The sequence below is a fragment of the Dipodomys merriami genome, unplaced genomic scaffold (assembly GCF_024711535.1).
Source record: "Dipodomys merriami isolate MVZ:Mamm:240054 unplaced genomic scaffold, mDipMer1.0.p SCAF_10, whole genome shotgun sequence".
NCBI lineage: Eukaryota > Metazoa > Chordata > Mammalia > Rodentia > Heteromyidae > Dipodomys > Dipodomys merriami.
Window position 1 is genome coordinate 9344242 of NW_027202271.1, and position 25247 is coordinate 9369488.

The 25247-nt window shown below is 43.7% G+C and overlaps 1 protein-coding gene across 3 annotated transcripts in view; it reads left to right on the forward strand.

The window, feature by feature from the left end:
- The first annotated feature begins 368 nt into the window (after positions 1-368).
- The window catches only part of Tmem117 (transmembrane protein 117), a 376216-nt gene continuing 351337 nt past the window's right edge, over positions 369-25247 (forward strand). For 2 of the 3 annotated variants that reach the window (XM_070039317.1, XM_070039328.1), the window contains exons 1-2: positions 369-406; positions 13271-13575. In XM_070039317.1, coding sequence (XP_069895418.1) covers positions 13299-13575 — 277 coding nt within the window. In that variant the 5' untranslated portion in view covers positions 369-406; positions 13271-13298. Of the gene's footprint in view, positions 407-1009; positions 1075-13270; positions 13576-25247 lie in introns of those variants that run through there. The other variant, XM_070039323.1, reaches the window with a different exon arrangement.

Here is a 25247-nt window from a genome sequence, read left to right on the forward strand (position 1 = left end):
CATATTGTTTACACAATTATATATACAATATATATAGTATATAGTATGCTATAATGCAATTATATATATATGACAGCAATGAAGTCAGATCAGGAAGAAAGGAATTCATCAAACAGCAGTCACAAGTTTTGCCTTGGGGGGCTGGAGAGAATCCTGTCAGCACTACAGAATTATATGCCTTCTGGGCTTTAAAAGGGTTAACGATTCAGGGCTTGTGGTGTCTGTGTTTACACAGACATCACATCTGCATAATTCTGTGACTCCAGGTGTTCTGTACTCCTGTATGTTTTTGAACGTGCTTGTGTGACTGTGCTTGTATAGGTGTGTGTGTGTGTGAGAGAGAGAGAGAGAGAGAGAAAGGGAGCGAGAGAGAGGCAGACAGACAGACAGGCGGACAAGCTTGAAAGTAAGTATAAGACTCCTCCAGCGAGCTGCCTCTCTGCCCACCCCTCCCCTCCCCGGTCCCCCATCCTTGGGACCCCAGGGCGGGGAAGATGCCCGGTGACCCCCCTAAGAGGCTGCAGTAGAAAGTTTGCAGCTCTCTGAGGACCCTGGGCTGGGGGGGGGGGGGGTAACTCCCAGGCTCCCCGCGGGCTGAACTCTGCAGACTGCGCAGGAGGCCAGGACCCCGGGCTGAGACCCCGGCTCTCGGGGCCCTCCCCCTCCCCTCCCCCGGCCCCGGTAACCCAAGTCGCCCGGGGCCTGCAGCTGCGGCTCTGCAGAGGCGGGCCGTGGGCCCGGGCATCCGCGGGCGCTCGGGGAGGCCAGGCCTCCAGCTGCGGAGGCTGCCGCGCCGCTGGGGCGCGCGGTCACCTGCGCGCCGCCGCCGCCGCTGTCGCCCTTGCGCCGGGGGGCCGCGGGCGGGAGCGGTGCGCGGCGGGACCCGGCGCGGAGGGCGCCCGGCGTAGGCGGCGGCCGTGGGCCGACCCGGTATTTATAGCTCGGTGACAGCAGCAGAGGCAGCGGCGGCAGCGACACCGCCCGGCCCCGGCTCCCAGACAGGCCGCCGGCGCGCCCCGGGCTGCGCCCCCCGCTTCCCTCCCCCCCCAGCCCGCGCGCGCCACCCCCGCTGCGGTGAGTACGCGGACCCCGCGCCCCGCGCGCACCACCACCATCGCCGCCGCCGGCCCCGGCCGCCCGCGGTCCCGCTGCCTCCCGCGGACGCGGAGTCCCGGCCCGGCCACCCCGTTCCGCAGGTCCCCAGGCGCCCTTCCTCCTTCCCTTCCCGGGGAGGGCATCAGAGCGAAGGGCGGGCGGGCGGGGGGGGGGGTTGTCGCGGGGCCGGGGGTGGGGAGGGAATCCGGATGCCCAGCCCCAGGGGGGGCTCCAAGCCAGGCGCCCCAGACTCCCGAGAATCCCGCAAACTCCTGGGGTTCCAGGGCGGCGAGACCGGCGTGCAGCCTCAGACCTTGAAGTTTCTTCTGCTTCACTGACTCCTAGCCTGGGAGCCCGGAGGCAAAAGCCTTGGGTTTTGGTCTTTGGGTTTGGTTAATAAAATGAACAGGTTGCAGTTCTACGGGGTGTCTTTTAGAAAATAAAATGGTTTGGGACTATAAATAAAACTATGTTTGATAGATAGATAGATAGATAGATAGATAGATAGATAGATAGATAGGTAGAGATAGATGATAGACAGATGATAGATAAATGATAGATACATAGATGATAGATAGATACATAGATGATAGATAGAGATAGATAGATAAATAGATAGATAGATGATAGGTAGGTAGGTAGGTAGGTAGGTAGGTAGATATATGATAGATAGGTAGATAGGTGATAGATGATAGATAGATAGATAGATAGATAGATAGATAGATAGATAGATAGATAGGTGAAGATATTTTAAATGCCACAGGCGCACAAAGTGTATTGGATCCCATGTGGTCACTTTGGACTGCAATTACTCATTTCTACCCTTTGTGGAACAATGGAATGTGTGTGTGTGTGTGTGTGTGTGTGTGTGTGTGTGTGTGTGTGTGTGTGTTGGGTGTAAACACCACGCGCCTCCTTTGGTATTTAAGCATGGATGTAAACCTCAGAAACCAAAGAATAAAAAGTAGGTGACAAGTAAGGACATACATGCCTTTCTGTCCCTCCCCTCCTCTCTAATGATAAGTGATGCGATGTCTGGATGGCCACGAGGTATTTCTAGAAAGCCTTATAGGATTTGATCTTTAGAAATGAGTTTTTTCAATTTATTGAATATGAATAGAAGTGGAACCCTCGTGAAAAAACGATTACTTTTATAATCCTAGCTACTCAAGAGGCTGAGATCTGAGGATCTCAGTTGGAAGACAGTCTCAGAAGACAGATGAGTCTCTTACCTCAAAGTCATCAGCAAAAAGCCAGATGTGGAGTTGTGGCTTGTGTGGTAGAGTGCTAGCCTTGAGCCAAGTGAGTGCTTGAGTTTGAGGGTTCAAACCCCAGTACTGGCACAAAATAAACAGAAGGACTTTTTTTTTGTTGTTGTTATAAGGTGTTGATTTTACAATGGATATACTTGTTTTTATTCTTCCAGCCTTTGTAGCTTAAAACCAATCAGGAATTCTTAATTTTCTTTCTCTTTCTTATGTTGTTCCTGGGGCTTGAACTCAGAGCCTGAATGCTGTTGTCCTTTACCTTTTTCACTCAAGCCTCATGCTCTACCGCTTAAGCCACAGCTCCACTTTCAGCTCTTAACATCTTGACTCAGGCATTTGTTCCTTCCTCCTCTCCATCTACTTTTTATGTTCAGAAACCAGTTTTAGTCTGTCTTACTCAGTGTGCTTGGTTAAGCTGCTAACCATTCAGAAATGAGTGGATTTTCTTTCATTCACTTAATGCTATTTTATTGGCGTTGCCTTTGGAGTATGACCCTAGCAGTCCATTCTCTTATATATAAATGCCAGTGAAAGGGAGCTTTATGTGTTTTAAAAAATAATGTATTTGTGCTTTTATTTTTTCAGCCTTGTAGCAAGGGACACATTCTGCCCCTTCAATAGAAAACTGTGATTGTCTGCAGGGCCTCTGGACCTACTGGATTTTGTTTTTAAAACATGTTTTGATTGTGGTTCCAAGGACTGCAGGATCAAAACAAGAAAAGAGAACAACTTAAAGGTTGCAGCAATGTGAAGCAAGAGGAAGTCCAGTGGATGATTTATCGATGGGATCTGCTAAATTAGCTAGGGGGCCATGGTTGCTATTCTGGTAGCTTGGCCAGGCCACTTACTTTAGGTGATTCTATTGATTGATTTAAAAGGTTGCTTTTTATTTCTAAGGCTGTGTGATCTTTTGTATTAGACTAGAAGTAATCATTCTGACTTCTTCAATTATGATTATCTCTATTTTGTACTTGGTTCTCTAAGATAATATGCCGTCATCTCACGTCTGTATTTTTATTTAGCAAGATAATGTACTAAAGCTAACCCTAACCTCAGGGCTAGTCCAGGTAAATATGTATGCATTTAGTTAATCTGCTTTTCTACCACTACTCCTTGTACAGACTTGGATGCCCCTTTATTTGGAGTCTACTTTCTCTGGAATAGGATCTCAGTGGTTTTCTATCACTTAAGACTGGTTTGTTATCCAATCATGGCCCATACATCCATTTATTCATCTATTAGAAAATATTTATTGATGGGTATTAGATTGGAGTGGTCAGCTGCTCCTTCCTTCTTTCCCAACGAAACTTACGGTGTTTTTTTTTGTTTGTTTGTTTTTTTTTAGTCTTGTCGTGGGCCTGAACTCTGGGCCTGGGCGCTGTTCCTCAGCTCTTCAGCTCAAGGCTAGCGTTCTACCACTTGAGCCACAGCGCCACTTCCGGCTTTTTTCTTTTTTCTTATGTGGTGCTGAGGAATCGAACCCAGGGCCTCAGGCATGCAAGGCAAGCGCTCTACCACTGAGCCACCTTCCCAGCCCCCTTCGGTGTTTTATAATACTTCACACAGTAGGAAACAGTTGTACTATCTATTCTATTTTTCTTTCTTCTCTCTCTCTCTCTCTCTCTCTCTCTCTCTCTCTCTCTCTCTCTCTCTCTCTCTCTCTCTCTCTCTCTCTCTCGCTTGCTTTCTCTCTATATTTTGTATCAGTATTGGGACTGGAACTCAAGAATTCAGTCTCATCTGGCTTTTTGCTCAAGGCTGACACACTATTACTTGAGCCACATCTCCACTTCCAACTTTTTGTAGGTTCCTTAGGTATTTGAGTCTCATAGTTTTGTCTGCCCAGGTTGGCTTCAAACTGTGATCCTCAGACCTCAGCCTCCTGAGTACCTAGGATTATAGAGGTGAACCACCAGCACCTGACCTTTATTTTATTTTCCTCACTATCTAGATCATTTTTTCTCCAGACATTTGCTTGACTCTGCCCTTCTTTTCTGTCTGTTTTCAACTATTCCTTTATAATGAGCCTTTCTCCAATTTCCCTCACTCTTGACACATCCTGTTTAATTTTTTTTTTGCTTTAATTTTCTTCATTTTCCAAAATACTCTTTTTGATGAAGAAATTTTTTCTAATGTTTTTGTGCCAGTTCTGGGGCTTGAACTCAGGATCTGGGTGCTGTCCCTGAGCTGCTTTTGCTCAAGGCTAGTGTTCTACCACTTGAGCCTCAGCTCCACTTCTCACTTTTTTAGTAGCTTAGTGGAGACAAGAGTTTCATAGACTTTCCTGCCTAGGCTGGTTTTGAACTGAGATCCTCAGTTCTCAGCCTCCTGAGTACAATAGGATGACAGGCATTAGCCACTGGCACCTGGCTGTATTTGATTTTTGTCGGTTAAATGGTTGATTCCTCTTAAAGGAACTCTTTGTGCATAGAAACAAGGAATTTATTAGTAATCTTGTTATCTACAATCTGCCCTTTCTGGAAGAGACTCTTCAGTGTTTTTCTCTCATCTAAGGTGTGTCTATAACTGACTCATCATCCACATATCTGTTTGTTTTACTTATTCCTCCATCAGCAAATATATATGAGTACCTCGGCTAGGCTACTGCCTAGCAAAAAAGGCAGTTGATAAATATTGAACAAAGGGGTAAATGATGAAATTAAATCTGGATATCACTGCTTCTTGTTCTTTCTCTCTTTCTCCTCCCTTCTCTCTTGGTCTCTGTCTCTCTCTGTCTCTGTCTCTCTGTTTCTCTGTCTCTGTCTCTCTGTCTCTGTCTGTCTGTCTGTCTGTCTGTCTGTCTCTCTCTCTCTCTTTCTCTCTCTGCCAGTCCTGGGGCTTGAACTCAGGGCCTGGGTGTTTTCCATGTGAAGTTAGCACTCTAGCACTTGAGCCCCGTTTCTGCTTCTGGGTTTTTTTTGTGGTAATTGTAGATAAGAACCTCATGGACTTACCTGCTTGGACTAGCTTTGAATCATGATCCTCAGATTTCAGCCTCTAGAGCAGCTATAGATATAAGTCACTGGTACCTGGCTCAGTCTGGCTTTTAGCTGACTTGTGGAAGATGGAGTCTAATAGACTTTTCTGACCAGGTGCACATGGAAATGAGATTCTCTAAGTCTTAGTCTCCTCTCCTGAGTAGACAGGATTACAGGCATGAGTCACTGGTACCCAGCCTACCTTTTTTCTGTTTAGTAGTAGTAGGGTTTGGACTTTTGCCTTGTGCTTGCTAGACAGACACTTTACCATTTGAACCACTTTAATTATTTTTGGAATAGAATCTCCTATTTCTATCCAGGATTCCCTGAATCTCCATCTTCCTATTGAAGCATCCTGCATAGGTAAGATGACAGGTGTATACCAGAGGCCCAGCCTTTATTGGTTGAGATTGGGTTTCTCCAGCTTTTTACCTACACTGGCCTTGAACTTCAGTCCTCTTCAACTCTGCCTTCTGAGTAGTTGTGATTACAGCTGTAAGCCACTACACCTGCCCTGGACTTCACAGTCTTTATGTATTACCGTATCTCTCTTCTGATCTGAATCCCTTTATGCTTTCCAGTTCTCCACTTAGTGAAATACAGTCTAATACTTTTGTATAAAGTACTTTAATTGTCTCCAGATTATCCTTAATTCTCATTAGTTACCTCTAGGCAGCCTGTGTTCTAGCCATATACAACCATTGATAGGGCCCTATATGGGTCCCAAGGACTTTTTCTGTGCCTTTTGCTCATGGGCGGGTCCTTATATTGCTCCCACTTTCACCTTTGTAATTCTTTGAAATACTGGCTTATTAAATTTGTGTCATCCTTAGTATCTAGATCAATATTCATCTGTCTAGAGTTGGAAACCATTATGAAAGGCCAGTTGATCACAATGTCATCATCACAGCCATCATGTGAAAACGTGTAGGCTTCTAAGATACTGATGGTGAGATATATCCAATAATATATCCCCAATGAGAGGAAATGACATGCTGTGAGATGGACTTGAAAGATCACAAAGTGAACATAGTAGTTCACTGAGACAAGATGATAATAAGTCAAGTGCCAGGGGGTATGGCTCACGTGATAGAACACCTGACTAGCAAGCAAGAGGTCCTCAGTTCAAATCCCAGTACCTCCAAAAGAGAAATGAGTTTTATTTTGCTGGATGCTGGTGGGTCATGCCTATAATCTCAGCTACTCAGGAGGCTGAGGGCTGACAGGGTGGTTCAAAACCAGCCTATGCAGAAAAATTCATGAGACACGTATCTCCAAGTAACCAGCAGAAAGCCAAAAGTGGAGCTGTGGCTTCAGTGGTATAGTGCTAGTCTTGAGTCTTTAGTGAAGAAGCTAAATGAGAGCACAAAGCTGAGTTTAAGTCCCAGTACACACACACACACACACACACACACACAAACACACACACACACACCTCATTAATATAGTGTCTAGTGTCTAGTAAATATTAGCTTTTAATAATGATGATGATGATGATGATTGTTGCTAGAATGAGAAGAGGATGGATGGGGTAAATTGTTATTTGCCCAGCATTGCTATTGGCTGAGTCATCATTGCAGACTTGGGACTGGCTGTCCCAATCATCTTTTTTCTTCTCTTAATGCAAGTTGAATATCAGGTTGCTTTTATTTTTGTTATCTCATTAACCAATGAGGAGGCTGGTGGTGGTGGGGTGGTTCTCCTCTTAAGTGTACCAGTCAGTTCATCCAGTATGTATCTTGATTGTCTGTTATTAATCCAGCATTGTCCTAGATATGCTCTGGCAGTAAATAGCCCCTTATTATCTCTCCCAGCAGCTAATGATCAAATAGTAAATATATAAGCAGATCATTTCACTTTGATATAAAAGCACATTGCCAGCTATAGTCACAAGGTAGAATGTTTTTTAAAAAAAACATGAAAAGGTTTGCAAACTATGTGCCTTGTATAATACTGTTCTTTTGGAAACTTCCATTCTAGATTATTGATAGGAGAGTCAAAAATGATCAGTGTGTGTGTGTGTGTGTGTGTGTGTGTGTGTGTGTGTGTGTGTGTGTGTCTGTGTCTGTGTCTGTGTCTGTGTGTCTGTGCCTGCCAGCCCTGGGGCTTGAACTGAGGACCTCGGCACTGTCCCTGACCTTTTTACTCAAGGCTAGGGCTCTACCACTTGAGCCATAAGTCTGCTTCTGGAATTTTGGTGGTTAATTGGAGATAAGAATCTCACAGACTTTCCTGCCCATGCTGGCTTTGAACTGCAATCCTCAGATCTCAGTTGCTGGGATTACAGGTGTGAGCGACTGGCTCCTGGCTCCAAATAATCATCTCTATTATAAATATGCTTTATATGGATTACAGAGGTTGAAGCAGTGGTGGTACTCTGGGTAATATCAGTGTATCTGAAGAACTGGAAATAGGGCCACAGAACAAGCTTCTGACAGCCTGGGTATGAAAGTTATCAAGTGGGAAAGCAAAGAGTTCATTCTGATGGTTAAGTGTTTGAATTTTTGGTTTTCCCTACAAATGATCACTTCAACTTCTGGAGTATAAAGGAAGAATAAGTGATATTTGTGTGTATCATAAAATAAAATGATAAGTGGTCAATATCAGGGTCCTGTATTGATCTTCTGGTACCTAAATCATGAGTTGTTAGAATAGATAATGAACTGTGGCGAGGCGCCGGTGGCTCAGTAATCTTTGCTCCTCAGGAAGGTGAGATCTGTAGATTATGCTTTGAAGCCAACCCAGGCAGACAAATCCATGAGTCTCTTGTCTCCAGCTGGAGCAAAATGCCAGAAGTGGAGTTGTGGCTCAAGTGTTAGAGAACCAGCCTTGAAAAAACCAAACAAGAATGAGGGTTTTGAGTTCACACTCTAGTACTGACATCAGAAAATAAGTAGATGATAGATACAGACAAAAGTAATGAAATATAAGCATGCAGGAAGTATCTTACCTGAAGAAACACTTCTAATAGTGTGGTATCTTATAAAGCCTGAGGACTAGATATAGATCTGAATTCAAATTCTGACTTTTTCACTTGCTGGATATGAGAACAAAATGGGCAGAAATTTCTTTGTAGCTTTGTTGGCCAGATCTGTAATGTAGGAATGGGCAGCCACGTGCATAATTTTCCTGTGGAAATCCAATATAATTAATAGACTGGCATAGGCTTGTTGTGCAAGGCTACAATTCTTTCTCCTGAAATTATATAATGGCTGGAGAGATGTAGTTGTCTCCAAAACATTCTGAACATTCTCATTTTACTTGGGTGTGTGGATATTACATTGCCCACAAGGTAGGAATCTGCAGTTAAAAAAAGCAACAAAATAAGTGTTGGTCAGTTAGTCACAAAGCATTTGTTAAGAAAAGAAGCCAAGAACATCAGAGTTCCATCTTTTCAATCGTGTGTGTGTGTGTGTGTGTGTGTGTGTGTGTGTGTGTGTGTGTGTGTGTGTGTGTGTGTGTGTGTGTGTGTGTTTATAGCAAGAGGGGAGTTATGGCCTCCACACCAGAATTCTTCACTTGTACAAGAAGCAACCTAGTTACCTATTATGGTATCTTCATAAACTGTGCTAATGAGTATGGAAAACTTCTTTTCAAGATTCTATCTATTTATTCACTCACTCTGTGCTGGTACTGGGACTTGAACTCAGGTCCTTAAGCTTTCCATTGGCCTTTTCTGCTCAAGGCTGGTGCTCTACCACGTGAGCCCAATCTCAACTTCTGGCTTTTTGCTGGGTTAATTGGAGAGAAGAGCCTCATGGATTTGTCTTCCCAAGGCTGGCGTCAAATTGTGATCCTCAGATCCTAGCTTTCAGAGTGACTAGGATTACAGGCATGAGCTACCAGTGCCTGGCTTAAGGTTCATTGTACATTTCTGTGTGATGGTGGGTTCTGGACACTTTCAGAGATCTTGCATGAAACTGAGCAGACATGAGTGCCATTCCTGCATTCTTTCACATTAAATACTATGAAAACACATAACATTTTTATTTTACTTTTTAGGTCTTTACCAGTTAGACTGTTCCTAGGATTAGAACCACACATATAGGTCTCTTTTAATTTAGTGGGTGATAAGCCTCATGTCCAAAAGCAAAAACAAAGAATATGAATCTTGTCAAAGCCAGTCCAGGCAGGAAAGTTCATGAGACTCTTTTTTTTTTTTTTTTTTTTTTTTTTTTTTGCCAGTCATGGGGCTTGAACGCTGAGCCTGGGCACTATCCCTCAGCTCTTCAGCTCAAGGCTAGCACTCTACCACTTGAGCCAGAGCGCCACTTGCACTTTTCTGAGTGGTTTATTGGAGATAAGAGTCTCACAGAGTTTCTTGCCTGGGCTAGCTTTGAACTGTGATCCTCAGATCTCAGCCTCCTGAGTAGCTAGGATTATAAGCATGAGACACTGATGCCCAGCTCCTGAGACTCTTATTTCCCGTTAACCACCAGGAAACTGGAAGTGGAGCTGTGTGGCTTAAAGTGGTAGAGTACTAGCCTTGAGTGAAAAAGCTCAAGGATAGTGCCCACACCTTGAGTTCAACACGACCAACAACAACAAAGAGTAAGAAACTTGTGAAAGTTATCATACCTAGACAATCTGGGCTGCAGCTCTTGGGGAAGAGATAATTCAGTGTTGATAAAGTTTATAAGGAACTTGAAATTGCCAAGAAGGTTTATGGAACCCAAGCCACAGTAACTATTGTATTCGTTTGGATTTTATTGCTAAGCCTTTTGCATGATGATATTGCTTTGCTTAACTAGTTACAACAGAACTTCATTCACTTACATAGGAAATTTAATTGACATTCATCAGCCAAGAGTATTGGATTGGGATTTCTGAGCTGTGGAGAATATGCTCAGGTCTTCCATTGATTTAGAAGCACATCAGGTTTATGTTGCAACCTTCATACTTTGTCAGGTGTGAAATGTTTATCAATAGCCCCAAAGTGTTCAGGATTTGTGCAGTCTTTTCTTTTACTTGTTAATTAATTAATTAAATTATTTGATTGATTGATTTAGTGCCAGTCCTGGGGTCAGGACCTGGGCACTGTCCTTTTTTTTTTTTTCCACTCAAGGCTGGCACTATACCATTTGAGCCATAGTTCCACTTCTGGCCTTTTAGGCTTTTTGCCTAGCCTGGCTTCAAATCATGGTTTCCACATCTCAGCCTTTTGAGTAGCAGGGATGAAAGACTTCAGCATGTGGCTGAAGTCTTCATTTACTTACTTATTTTTGACTATAGAAGTGTATACTAACAGGGCTCAAATGGCTCAAGCCTGTCATCCTATCTATTCAAGAAACCAGCCAGGGCAGGAAAGCTGGTAAGACTCTCATTAACCACCCAAAAAGCCAGAAGTGGTGCTGTGACTCAAGTGGTAGAGTGCTAGCATTGAGCAAAAGAAGCTCAAGGACTGTGTTCAGGTCCTAAGCTCAAGCCCCAGGGACCTAAAAAATAAAAAATTAAAAGCTGTTGACGGGAGAGATCCAGCACACGGCCTGGTATAGTACGAGCTATGGGCTTTGCAAGCATCCCTATTGCTTTAGAGACTTCTAAAACAAAAAGTGAGAAAGAAGAAAAATGAATTTGCCGAGGACAGCCCAGTGATTTCCTTTATGATTTTTGTTCAAGATGCAAACAGAACTGGGTATTGGTGGTTCACAACTTGTCATTCTAGCTACCTAGGAGGCCGAGAGCTGAGATTTGCAGCTCAAACACATGTCTGTGAGATGTTTATCTCCAATTCACCAGCAAAAAGCCAAAATTCAAGGTGTTGGCTCAAATGGTAGAGCACCAGCCTTAAGCAGATGGAGATGGTGAAGCCTTGACTTCAAGCCCCAGAGCTGTTACACACACACACACACACACACACACACACACACACACACACACACACACACAAACACACACACACACACACACTTAAACAGGTATTATTACTGAAAAACTAAAACAGAGGTAGCTCAATCTGAGAGCTGAGTTCAGAAATGAACTGTAGGATCGGGGCTGGGAGGTGGAGGCAGGTCTGGCATGTGGGTGGTGGAGTTTATGGGCTTTCTGCACAGACGATCCCCAAGAGAAAGGAGGGAGGGGCTGAGCAGACTTTGGACCCGAGCGTGCATTTTTGTTCAGGTTGGGATTTGCTGTTGCAGGCATGGGGCACAGTTTGCTGTGTTTGAAATGTGCTTACTTACCACTGTCCAGATGGAACATTCTGGCTTTTTTTCCCCACCCTTTCCGGAAAAAGCTTACTTATCACCTTTGATCTGTGAAATCTTCCCCTCTTTTCCTCATTGCCCTAACGCAGAGTTGCTCAGTCTCTTCTGAAGAAAGCTTTCCAGCCATTCCATGAGACGTATTCCATGTTAGAATGGACTGAATATTTAACAAAAGTTCATACACATATGTATGTATGTCAAGGCCTGTGGGGAAAAAAAAAGGGTTTGGAAGTGTAGGCACCAAAGAAAGTGATCACAGATGTAAAAGGAGGAACATAGGTTCACAGGGATGTTTATTTGCTGTTGATATTTTATTGTGGTCAATACGTGTTCAATTTAATTTTCTATCATTTGGATTTGTTTATTTATTTATTCTTATGTATTTATTTTTATGGCGATACTAGGACTAGAACTCAGGACCTTGTAAGTCTCAAGTGGCTTCTTTACTCAAGGCTGGCACTTCTAGCACATGAGCCACAGATCTATTTCTGGGTTTTTTGCTAGTTCATTGGAGAGAAGAGTCTCCTGGACTTTCCTTCTTGAGCTGGTTTTGAACAGGGGATCCTCAGATCTCAGCTTCCTAAGTAGTTAGGATTACAGGTGTGAGTTACCAGCAGCTGGCCCATTTGAAATTTCTAATTCAATATTGGGATTGTGAGAGAATCTAAGAGAGCAAAAGCATTGCATTGGTCTTATACTTTTCTTCCCCTCCTTACATGCCATCATAGTCAACCCAGTTTTGGATGGTGTTCTCCCCTCCTCTGTCCTCTTACTGTTTTTTTGGTGGTTTTTTTGCCGGTTGTGGGGCCTGAACTCTGGGCCTGGGCTCTGTCCCTCAGCTCTTTAGCTCAAGGCTAGTGCTCTACCACTTGAGTCACAGTGCCACTTCTGGCTTTTTCTGCTTATGTGGTGCTGAGGAATTGAACCCAGGGCCTCAAGCCAAGCACTCTACCACTGAGCCACCTTCCTAGCCCTGCTTTTTTTTTTTTTTTTTTTTTGCCAATCCTGCGGCTTGAACTCTGGGCCTGGGCACTGTCCTTGAGCTCCTTATGCTCAAGGCTAGCGCTCTACCACTTGAGCCACAGTGACACTTCTGGCTTTTTCTGTGATTTAATTGGAGATAAGAGTCTCACAGACTTTCCTGCCCAGGCTGGCTTCAAACTGTGATCATCAGATCTCAGCCTCCTGAGTAGCTAGGATTACCAGTGTGAGCCACAGATGCCTGGCTTCTCTTACTGCTTTATTCTTTTCTAAATCCCCACATGATTGGATGGGCAGGACAGAGACAATATTAAACCTTCCTCAATCGCAGACGACTTGGTGGCATAGATTAGAACAGGTATTATTATTTTGTTGTTGTCATTATTATTAATTATGTGCTGGTCTTGGGGCATGAACTCAGGACCTAGATGCTATACCTTAACTCTTTTGCTCAAGGCTGGTGTTCTACCACGTGAGCCACATAGCTCCACTTCTGGCTTTTTTGGTGGTTCATTGGAGATAAGAGTTTCATCAACTTTCCTGCCTGGGCTGGTTTTGAACCACGATCTTCAGATCTCAGTTTCCCGAGTAGCTAGGTTTACAGGAATGAGCCACCGGTGTCTGACAACCACGGGCTTTTACAGATATTTCCTTATGGAGTGATTATGAATCTGAGCAGGCAGATGGAGGAGAGAGACTGCTCCATTTCCTGGCGTAACCTTTGATATCCTTTCTCCTGCAGGTAGACTACAGCACTGAAGTTGTGAAGGATGGGTAAAGACTTCCGCTACTATTTCCAGCATCCCTGGTCTCGCATGATCGTGGCTTACTTGGTGATCTTCTTCAACTTCTTAATATTTGCAGAGGATCCTGTTTCTCACAGCCAAACCGAAGCCAATGTCATTGTTGTTGGGAACTGTTTTTCTTTCGTAACAAATAAATACCCTAGAGGAACTGCCTGGAGGATTCTCAAGGTGCTCCTATGGCTTCTTGCCATTCTCATAGGACTCATTGCTGGCAAATTTGTGTTCCATCAACGTTTGTTTGGTAAGTACCCATTGCCCATGGAATGAACTACTGCTAATTGTTGAAATTCTCCTCTCCAAGCAGAGCTTTCTGATTCCTTTTTTTTTCTTTCCCTTTTTCTTTTATTGCCAAACTGTAAAGTTCATTTCCAACATAGTGTGCTGTGAATATCGCCGTTGCATTGGTTTACCCTTTGTCCCTTGACTCAGCATTTCTGAGATTTCCCCTTCCCTTCCTCAAATCAGATTAAAGTTATATATAGGACAAAGGGTACCACAATCAAAAACATTGACAACAGGGGATAAACCAAAGGAAAAAAAAACAACAAGAAGAGAAAAAAGAAATAGCTACAAACAGTACATGAAAATCCCCAAACCAAAACACAAGACACAAACCTCCTGTTTCCATATCTTGGAGTTCATTTTGATGAGCCACATTTTGTATGGTCATATGTTCATGAGCTTCCTGATTTCTAAAGGCCTGTTTAGGATATCTTCTAGTTGTTTTTTTTTTTTTTTTTTACCACTCTTAATTTGTGATAGCATTGCTGTAACTAAATGCTTCAACTATTCTTTTGCATGTTATACTTCTTCTACTAAGGAAAATTCACATGAGGCAAAATTGCAACTAAATTTCACGTGAAAAATGTTTTATTAAAAGCCAGGTACTAGGCTGGACACTGTGGCTCATGCCTCAAACCTAGAGACTCAAGAGGCTGAGATCTGAGAATCTAGGTTCAAAGCTAGCCTGAGCAGACAAGTCTATGAGATTGTTATTTCCTATTGGTCACCAAAAAGTCTGAAGTGGAAGTGTGGTAGAATGACAGCCTTTAATGAAAAAGCTGATACAAGGCCCTGAGTTCGAGGATCACAGTTTGAAGACAGCCTGTGCAGGAAAGTCCATTTGACTCTTTTTTGAAAAATTTTATTTTAGGGCTGGGAAGGTGGCTCAGTGGTAGAGTGCTTGGCTGGCATGCATGAGGCCCTGGGTTCGATTCCTCAGCACCACATAAGCAGAAAAAGCTGGAAGTGGCGCTGTGGCTGAAGTGGTAGAGTGCTCGCTTTGAGCTGAAGAGCTGAGGGACAGCGCCTAGGCCCACAGTTCAGGCCCCACGACAGACCAAAAAAGTTTTTTAGTTGTGAAGATGCTGTACAGAGGGGTTACAATTACATGAGCAAGGTAATGAGTACATTTCTTATCAAGCATTGTTGCCTACTCCTTTGTTTTTCCCCTACCATCCCTTTCCTCCCACCTCCTCAACTACACTTCCCCCCACCCCCTTGTGCCTAAATTGTAAAGTTCTTTTTTCGACATAACGTCTTGTACATCTCATTATTGCAACGGGTTAACTTGTATCACTATTTAAACAATTTTTTCCCTTCCCCTCCCCCAATTATACCATTAAATACAGTGAAAACAGGGGTTACCCGGGTGTGAGGGATATACAAAGCAACCAAGAAATCACAGGGTACCTTATAAATACGAGTACATTTCTTATCGAGCATTGTTACCCCTTCCTTTATTGTTCTCCCCTTCCTCCCTTATTCCTCCTGCCCCCAGCCTCTGCCAGTCCATTGGACTCTTATCTCCAATATACAGCAACAAGCCAGAAGTAGAGGTATGGGTCAAGTGATAGAGTACCAGCCTTGAGCCAAAAAATCTGAGGGACAGTGCAAGGCCCTGAGTTCAAGCCTCAGTGAAACACACACACACACACACACACACACACACACACACACACACACACACACACACACACACACACACACACACACACACACACACCCTTGAATGATAGAGATTTGAAATGGTGAACAGTTTTTTCCATGAGAGTTCAGTCACCTGCGGTGAACTTGAGGTGAATCATGTGGTAGGGTACTGCTCAGATTTACTGTATTGATTAAACAAAACAAAACAAAGCAGAGCCAGGAGGCTCTGGCTGGCCCTGGACAAAAGATGAGAGAAATAATGATCTGGAATAGTGGAACAAGGAGGGGTCTGAAGACTTAAAGGAAATAAAATTGGTGCATTGTGAGTAAGGAAAGGGAAAAGATTGGTGTGTGTGTGTGTGTGTGTGTGTGTGTGTGTGTGTGTGTGTGTGTGTGTGTGTTTGTGTGTGTTTGTGTGTGTGTGTGTGTGTGTGTGTGTGTGTGTGTGTGTGTGTGTGTGTGGTTTGTTGCCACGTCATAAAAGAAATCCAGTGATTGGTTAGTGGTAATTCCTAAGCAAGATGTGGCTGTTGAAGGGTGGTGGCTGAGACAGGCCCAACGGCCCAGAAGATAAGTAGGAATGCAGTGTTAGGTGATCTGTGCACCAGATACTGAACAAGCATGCTCTGCTCAGAAATCATACAGCTAGAAGTTAAGGATGCTGGGTGGTCAGTGGGAGAAAATCAGTTTCCCAAAATGGGTGGGGAGTGAGAATTAACAGATATCCAAATAATAGATTCCATTATAATAGATACCCATCACAAGCAATGGTGGCTGGATGTGTTTATAACCCATTTGAAGTAAGAGGAGGGTTCTCCGTGTAGCACGCTATGACAAATGGACCAGTACTCAGGATGGAGAAAGGGTATCTGTCCTTATTAAAGATGATTGAAGGAGTGACATTAACGAAAGTGCATTGTACGTTTAAACTAATACGTTGAATTGAAACCTCTTTGTATGACTACTTAAGGATAATTTTTAAGATGACTATTGATGTAGGTAAGGTAATGGCATTAATAACAAAGGCTGGTTTCATTTTACTTTTAAAACTTACTTATTGTTATTGTAAAATGACATACAGAGAGGTTACATGAATCAGGTAAAGAGTACATTTCTTTTTGGATAGTGTCATGCCTTCTCTCTCTCTCTCTCTCTCTCTCTCTCTCTCTCTCTCTCTCTCTCTCTCTCTCTCTCTCTCTCTCTCTCTCTCCTAATTTTTCCTTCCTGTCTCCACCCACAAGTTGTAGTTCATTTTCCATATAATATCTAGTGAGAATCAATGCTGCATTTGTTCACTCTTTATCCCTCCATTTCTGCGTTCCCCCCCTTACCCTCCCAAAGACAGATAAATGAACAAACGAAAGGAAAAGAAAATAAAAACAGCAACCAGGAAAAAGACACTCTTGCATTTGCTGGAGTTCAGGTTGATAAATAGTATTTTATATGGTCAGATGCACATAGCTATTCTGCCTTTGTGACCCCTCCTAAGATCATCCTCCTTTAGCCTCTTTGTGTGAATGCCTAGAGACATATGTAATTTATCATGTCCCAGTGTATTTTAAGCCAGACCCAAAGAAACATAGATTGCATGGTTTCCCTCATTTGTGGTTACTAGAATGTGCCTATAAATCTATAAGTAAACACACTGGATGGTAAAAGAAAAAGGCTGGTTTTATTACTGTTACGTTTTGTCAGTTTATTCAGTTGCAAACTCCTACTTCTTATACTAAAAAATCACATTGCAATCATGGTTTGCATTTTAATTCTCCTGCTGGTATAAGTGTTAACCTCGAAAAAGTATTGCAGATTTCTTGTTTTCAGTACAAATTATTTTATTATCCTCTCTCTGTATAGAATGTATAACACTGTACATATATAGTCTATACATGTATATATATGTATAGATACTGTGTGTGTGTGTGTGTGTGTGTGTGTGTGTGTGTGCACTGATACTGAAGCTTGAACTCAAGACCCATACACTATCCCTGAGTTTTTTCACTCAAGGCTGGTGCTCTACCACTTGAGCCACTTCCAGCTACTTCTGGCTAATTCCAGCTTTTTGGTGGTTAATTGGAGATAAGAGTCTCATGTACTTTCCTGACCAAGATGGCTTCAAACATTGACCCTCAGATCTCAGCTTCCCGAGTACTAGAATTACAGGTATGAGACACCAGCCCTTGGCTCTATTATTTCTCTCTCTCTCTCCCTCCTTTCTTCCCTCCCCTTTTTGGTGCCCCTTCTGAGGTTTGAACTCAGAGCCTGGACACTTGAGCTTTTCTGCTCAAGCCTAGTGCTCTACCACTTGGCCCATGGCTCAGATTTCCTATAATCATTTTGAATAGGCCTATATTTAAATCCAGTTCATACAAGCCTGTAGTAGGGGATGATGATGGTGGTGATGGTGTATGTTTATTGAGAGAAATGTGACTGTCAATTATACTTACAGAGTTTTATGTTGAAACAGTGTTGAGATGGTTTATAAAATAACAAACATGAGTTTATGGCATCAAATAAACGGTTTCATTTTTTTTTTTGGTGATCCTTCAATAGGATTCCAGTCATCATTATTAAGTAATATGGTACTATCGCTTTCATTTCCTAAGCTCTTAAGCTTTCCCTCACCTATTTTATTCTGTTTTATCTTCTTAATCTGCCAGGTGCAGCATCTGAAAATTCTTCTAAGCATTTTCCTTTTGCACATTTAGCCACGTACAGAAAATAACTGCTCATTGTTGCGGTAATACCTGTGTTTTCAGCTCTGCCTGAAGACCCACAAGAGAGGAGATTATGTTGCTGTTTTTTTACCCTTCCACCCCCAGGGCCCCCAAGCGATGCCTGGCACAACAGTGTTCAATAAATTCCAATGAATAAATAAGTGCACATTTCTTTATCTTTTACATGTTGACTTTGCTTGCCTTTTTATTGTCAGCTACAGAAGAGCATTCATTTGTTCATTTATAAAATATGAGGGCAAGGCATTTAAAATCTGATTGAAGAGACAGGATACATAGGCATGAAAAATTAACTAGTCTGATAATAGGAGGAAGTGCCTATCTGGTCCAGACCCTTCCTGGCCAGGAAGGTGAGAGGAGTGTGGGGGAGGGCTTTCCATGCTGATGGTAGAACAGAACTCAGATTTCATGACAGAGATTGGGGCTCAGCTAGGTGGTGTTAGCAGAGGAGGTGAGGACAGCCCAGCTTTTTTGTTTTTGAGTGAGAGGGAAAGCTGAGGCTTATCTGAAGGCATGAGAGGTTTGTGTTAAGAAAGAGCAGTAGAGACAGTGGAAGGGTGGGTTGGATTTTAATTCTTTCACTCATTTGTGACCATCCTAGGGCTTGAAATCAGCTTTGTTTGCTCTCTTAGCATTGTTTGCTCAAGGCTGGCACTCTACCACTTGAGCCACAATTCTACATCCTGCTTTTTGCTGGTTATTTAGTGATAAGTGTTTCATGGACTCTTCTGCCTGGCCAGAAGATTCTCATTTCTCAGCTTCTTGAGTTGCTAGGATTACAGGTGTGAGCCATGAGCACCCTACTTGAATTTTATTTTTAAGCAAAGCTTGTGTGTGTGTGTGTATGTGTGCACGCGCGTGCGCGTGCATGTGCGCGAGTGTATAAGGTTAGGAGAGGTAAACTGGAAGACTTGCTGCTCAATATTTTTTATATTATCTATCTATCTATCTATCTATCTATCTATCTATCTATCTATCTATCTATCTATCTATCTATCTATCTATTGTTCCCATCCTTAGGCTTGAACTCAGGGTCTGGGTACTGTCCCTGAGCTTTTTAGCTCAAGGTTGGCACTCTAACGCTTGAGCCACAGCGCTACTTCCGGCATTTTGGTAGTTAATTGGAGATCACAGACTTTCCTGCCCATGCTGGCTTAGAACTGCGATCCTCAGATCTCAGCCTTCTAAGTAGCTAGGATGCCAGGTGTGAGGCACTAGTACCCAGAGATATTTGGCATCTTGGCAGCGCGCTTTGGTGTGTAATGATGAAAGGAGTAGAAGTGTAGCTCAGTGGCAGAGGACTTGCTTAGCTGTGTGAGGCGCAGACTCACACAGTGCAGTGCAGTGCAAACACAAAAACAACGGATTCAACTTGGTAGCCATTTATTAAGGACTTACCCTTTTATTTTAACAGTTCCTGTTCAGGAGAGGAGAGGACGACGTGGACGATGTGGCTGGAAATCCCCAGTACACAGCCAGGTCCCCACACCTGCGCACACCTGCCCACACCTGCCCATTAGGTGCCCTTATTTGTTGGCAATGTGGTTGTTGCCGTACATCCATCAGCACTAATGGACCCTAGTGAAGCCCTCATTGTGGTATGATTGTCTGACTGCTATGGCTCCCCTAGGACAGAAGATACAAATACTGTAAGAAGATACCTCCAGGCCCTAATAAACTACCTCCGGTTAAAGCCTTATAATTAAGCAATTATTAACTTTTCTAAGTACTTTTTATAGTACTTGATATGGATGAGTCATTCAGGGGCAAAGGGGCCCTTTCTTTTCTAGGCTCAATCATTGCTTCTACTTCCTCTTTTCTTCCCTCCCCCTACCCCCAGCCTGGAGAATTGTCTAAGGAAGGTGACTAGCCAGATGGAATTGTAGCTGGGGGTTAGTTAGCCCTGCCCCCACCCACCCAACATGTACACAATGCCCAGGAAAGCCACTTCCGTTTGCCAGGGCAGAGCTGCCCATATAGCTGATTTAAACAGTGCTTTCTAGAATAAGAAGAGTCCTGACTTCTTTGATCTCTTTAAAACCATGCTGAGTGCGGTGGTGGTGGCTCAGGACTGTAATCCTGGCTTCTCAGCAGGCTGAGAACTGAGGCTCATGGTTGAAAGCCAGCCTAAAAAGAAAGTCCATTAGACCCGTATCTCCAGTGATCACCAAGAAAGCTGGAAGCCAGGGAGGGAGGGGGGGGGAAGGGGGGAGGAAGGGGAGAGGGGGGGTGTGGGTTCTAGGATAGGATACCAGCTTGAATGAAAAAAAAATGAGGCCCTAAGTTCGAATCCTAGTACCAGTACAAAACAAACAAAGCACACTGAACAGGGTGACAGTGGCTCAAGCCTGTAATCCTAGCTACTCAGGGGGCTGAGATCTGAGTACCAAGGTTCAAAGCCAGCCCAGGTAGAAAAGTCCATGAGACTCTTATGTCCAGTTAACCACCAAAATGCCAGAAGTGGAGCTATGGCTCAAGTGATAGAGCACCAGCCTTGAGCAAAAAAAAAGCTAAATGAGAGCTGGTAGACTGGAGTTCTAGCTCCAGTACTGACACAACAACAACAACAATAAACATAAAACTGCCCCCTTCCTGCACTCATTGATGGAAGTGTTTATTTATTTGTTCTTTTAATGATAGAATAATTACTTCCGGCTGGAATGGGAGCATCATTTGAGAGGACACTAACATTTTTGTTCGTGCTTTGTTTTCTTCTTCCCCTTTATGAGTCCCTATGTGGCATCATTTCTTGAAGGCATGAGTGAGAATATTACTTTACATTGCATACCAGCAATGGTATGTCTGGGAGATTTTGGTTAGGAGGGTAAACAAACATGGTAGGTGGGAGGAAGTAGGTAAATTGCTGATATATGTTGCTGTTCAGGTTCTGGAAAGAAGAGGACAAAGAAAGACCAGACAAGACTTAGAGTTCTGCAGGGCTTAGATGATCATGAGGGGATTTTTCACACAGACTGTGTTGCTTCATGGTGTTGGCCTGGCTTATGAGTATTGGTGAAGGAAAAACCGTTGTAGATTTTTGTTGTTGTTTGTTTTGTGCCAGTACTGGGGCTTGAATTCAGGGCCTGGTCACTATTCCTGATCTTTTATGCTCAAAGCTCATGCTCTACCACTTGAACCACACATCCACTTCAGCCTTTAGAGAGTTAATTGGAGGTAAGTTTCATGGACTTTACTTCCAGGGTGGGCTTTGAGCTATATAATCTTGAGATCTCTGCTCCCTGAGGAGATAGGATTACAGGCATGGGCCACCCGTAGCAAGCATAGTTGTGTGTGTGTGTGTGTGTGTGTGTGTGTGTGTGTGTGTGTGTGTGTGTGTGTGTATACTTGTCTTCCCCTCGCTGTGACCCAGGGGAAGACATTGTGGATGGGTAGGAGGAATGTACAGGGTTGATTTGCTTGGCTTACAAGGTCACAAGGACAGCCGGCAGCATAATTGGAACATCAGCGAAGCCTCCCGATTCCCAGATAAATGCTTTTCACAGGTTCCAGATGGCGGCTGGCAGCCAAGAGCCTCATCTGATTTAGGACTGGATGGGGCTGCGCCGCCCCCTACAGCTTTGTTCCACATTCCGTGTCCAGGGATCTTTCCTGGCATTGCCTCCTGTCTGACCGGCCTGTTCTTTGGCTTCAAGAAAGTCATTTAGAGGCTATGCACTCAGGAGCTACTCAGGAAGGATGCTGAGACCTGAGGATCTTAGTTTGAAGCCAGGATGGGCAGAAAAATCTGAGATAGTCTTCTAGAAGTGGAAGTGTGGCTCAAGTGGTAGAGCACTAGACCTGAGTGAAAAACTAAGAGACAGTGTTCAGGCCTTGAGCTCAAGCCCCAGGTCTCATCCTTTGCTCGTTGTTCTTTCCGTGTCCTTTAGGACATGATGAAATGGAGAACGCAGCTGAGTTCATAAGGAAGTGCTCTACACATTCAGACTTGAGACCAGGAGCTCCAATGTGTTTTTCAGCAATCCAGGAAAGTTATCTTTCCCTTCCTCCGTCCCTTCCTCCCTCCGTCCCTCCCTCCCTCCCTCCGTCCCTCCCTCACTCCCTCCCTCTCTCCCTTCCTTCCTTCCTTCCTTCCTTCCTTCCTTCCTTCCTTCCTTCCTTCCTCCCTTCCTTCCCTCCCTCCTTTCCTCCCCCCCCTCTCTCATTATCTATTTCTTTCCTGTGCTGGTAATGAGGCTTGAACTCAGGGCCTGGGCACACAGCAATCTTTTCTAAAATTGGCAACTTAAACTCTCATCTCTCAGTTTGCTGAGAGAAAGAACTGTCCAATTCTGCTTATTCCTGATCCTAGAAACAACTAAGGAACAGGCCGATTTCATTTCTGGGCTTCAGCTGTGAATGTCCAGCGCCACTGCGTTTCTTTGGGGAAGCTTCATGTTGGTCTGATCTCACTCTTTTTGGGTCATTCTTGTTGGCATTTCAACCCATTTGTAAAGCACGAGAGCTTCACATTAGATCTTGATGTTCTTCATTCTTTTTTAGTCAGTAAACACATACTAAGCACTTTCTAGGTTCTGGGGATCCAGCATGGAAGCAAACAAAGCCCTTGCTGTAGTTTAGCTGATATTGTTGTGTGAGAAGACAAGTAATAAAGAAACAATGAACCATTGTTATGTGTTTGTTGGAGGGCAGCTGACTAAAATATTCAGGAGGAGTCTAGGGAGGGACACACAGTTGTCCAGATTCCCTCTCTAATAAGATGACATTTGAAGCTGGGCACTGGTGGCTCACACCTGTAATCCTAGCTACTCAGGAGGCTGAGATCTGAGGATTGAAGTTCAAAGCCAGCCCAATCAGGAAGGACTCTTATCTCCAGTTAACCATCCAAAAGCCAGAAGTGGAGCTGTGTGGCTCAAATGGTAGAGCACTATCCTTGAGTGAACAGCTCAGTGTCCAAGCCCTGAGTTCAAGTCCCAGAGCTGGCATAAAAATAGGTGACATTTGAATAAAATCCTAAAGAAGATGAAGGTATAAGCTCTGTATCTTTCTGGAAGAAAATATAGCATGGAGGGGGAAAGGCAAGCACAGAAGCTCTAAGCAGTAGGTGAGGAGCTGTGTATAGTAAGCACTAGAGAGGAGGAGGAGGAGGAGGAAGGGTGAGGTGGGCTGTATTGAAATCTTAGGACTTTTTCTTTTTATATACCTGTGCTGGGGCTTGAACTCAGGGCCTGGGTACTGTCCCTTAGCTTTTTCTCACAAGACTGGAGCTCCACCACTTGAGACCATAGCTCTACTTCAGGTTTTTGTTGGCTAACTGGAGATGAGAGTCACAGACTTTTTTTTTGCAGCTAAGCTGGATTTGAACCATGATCCTCAGATCTCAGCCTCCTGAGTAGGTAGGATTACAGGTGTGAACCACCGGCACCCAGCTAATGACTAAACATCTAATGAGTGACTTTTCTTAATTGGTAAAGATGCTCAAAGGTATTTACCTTTGAATATGGCACTTGCTGCTTTAAACAAAAATAGAGTAATGACTAAGGCATCTGAAAGCACTCTGTCTTCAGAACCCCCTGCCGCCTGTCTACCGCAACCGCAGGTTCATCATTTTCCATTTTTGGCTCATTCCCCACACTGATCCAAGGACTGGCTCGCAGATAGTATTGGCACGGGATGTTGTGATGAGCACCGATACCCATTCTAAAAATAAGTGAGAATAAGGATTTTTGCTTCTAACCATAGAAAACTTATGACTAAGGCATTGCGAATATTTGGCCCCATGTGGAAGTCAGTGACACAGCAGTTGTTGAAAAGTAGGGAACTGGCCAGGCACTGGTGGCTCATGCCTGTAATTCAAGCCACTCAGGAGGCTGAGGTTGAGATTTGATGATTGGTGTTTGAGGCCCACCCAGTTAGTTCAAGCCCCCATAGTGGTGCATGTGTGCATGCATGCGCACACCACATACATGCACGTACACACACACACACACACACACACACACACACACACACACACACACACACACACACACACACCACAGAATGGAAAACCCTAAGTCATCAAATGCAATAATATATAAGAAGAGTTGGGCATAACTTTTTGGTAATCTTTCACTTGCCAATGCAATTTTGAATGTTACTCTCTCCCAATTATTTTGGTTACAATATAAACAAGCTTCTCAACTCTACCATTAAGTACTGTATCATGCTTCATGCTATAGAAAAATACAGGTAGTCTTTAAATTTGTGGTGTGTGCGTGTGTGTGTGTGTGTGTGTGCTGGTAGTGCGGCTTGAACTTCGGACCTGTATGCTATCCTTTAACTTTTGTTCAAGGCTGGTGCTCTTTCACTTGAGCCACACTTCCACTTCTGGCTTTTGGGTGGTTAATTAGAAATAAGAATGTTCTGGGCTTTCCTGCCTGGGCTGTGACCAGTGCCTGGCTCAGTGCCTGAATTGTTAATACTGTTAATAGCACTTTAAATGTGAGAGAGAAAAAAAATCTAATTTTCCTTCCTTTTGGGTAGGCATCGCACAGTTGGAGCTGTCACATTTTACAAGTGTTTTGAAGTGTAGGGATTATTTAGAAAGATAATTATTTGTTTAAGGATTGACTTGAATAAAAAAAACTTTTGGTCTATGAGAGTAGGTTTATATTCTACAAATAATATCTGAAGTTCTGTTAACAGAATTTTTGTGTGATAGAAAACATCCAGCTCATTAATATTCAGAGACGTGTAGCTCTGATGAAGCTTGTATGTAGTAACTGAAATGTAATACAAGTGTTTAGCTTTTATTACAGGCTCATGCCTATAATCCTAGCTATTTGGGAGGCTGAGATCTGAGGATCATAGTTTGAAGCCGGTCTAGGCAGGAGAATTGGGGAGACTCTTATTGCCAATTAACCACCCCAAAACCAAAAGTGGAGCTGCAGCTCAACTGGAATAGTGTTTTAGCTTTGAGCAAAAAGGTAAGGGGCAAAAGTACTCAAGAGGGGTGTGTGTGTGTGTGTGTGTGTGTGTGTGTGTGTGTGTGTGTGTGTGTGTGTGTGTGTGTGTGTGTGTGTGTGTGTGTGTGTGTGTGTGTGTGTGTGTGTGTACTGGCACTGGCACTGGACCTTAAGATCTGGGGCCTGTCCTTCAGCTTTTCTATTCAAAGTTGATGCTTTACCACTCGAGCCACAGCTTCACTTCTGGCTTCGTGCTGGTTCATTGGAGGTAAGAGTCTCGAGTCTCATGACTTTCCAGTCTCAGCTGGCTTTGAACTGGGCTCCTCAACTCTCAGCCTCTTAAGTAG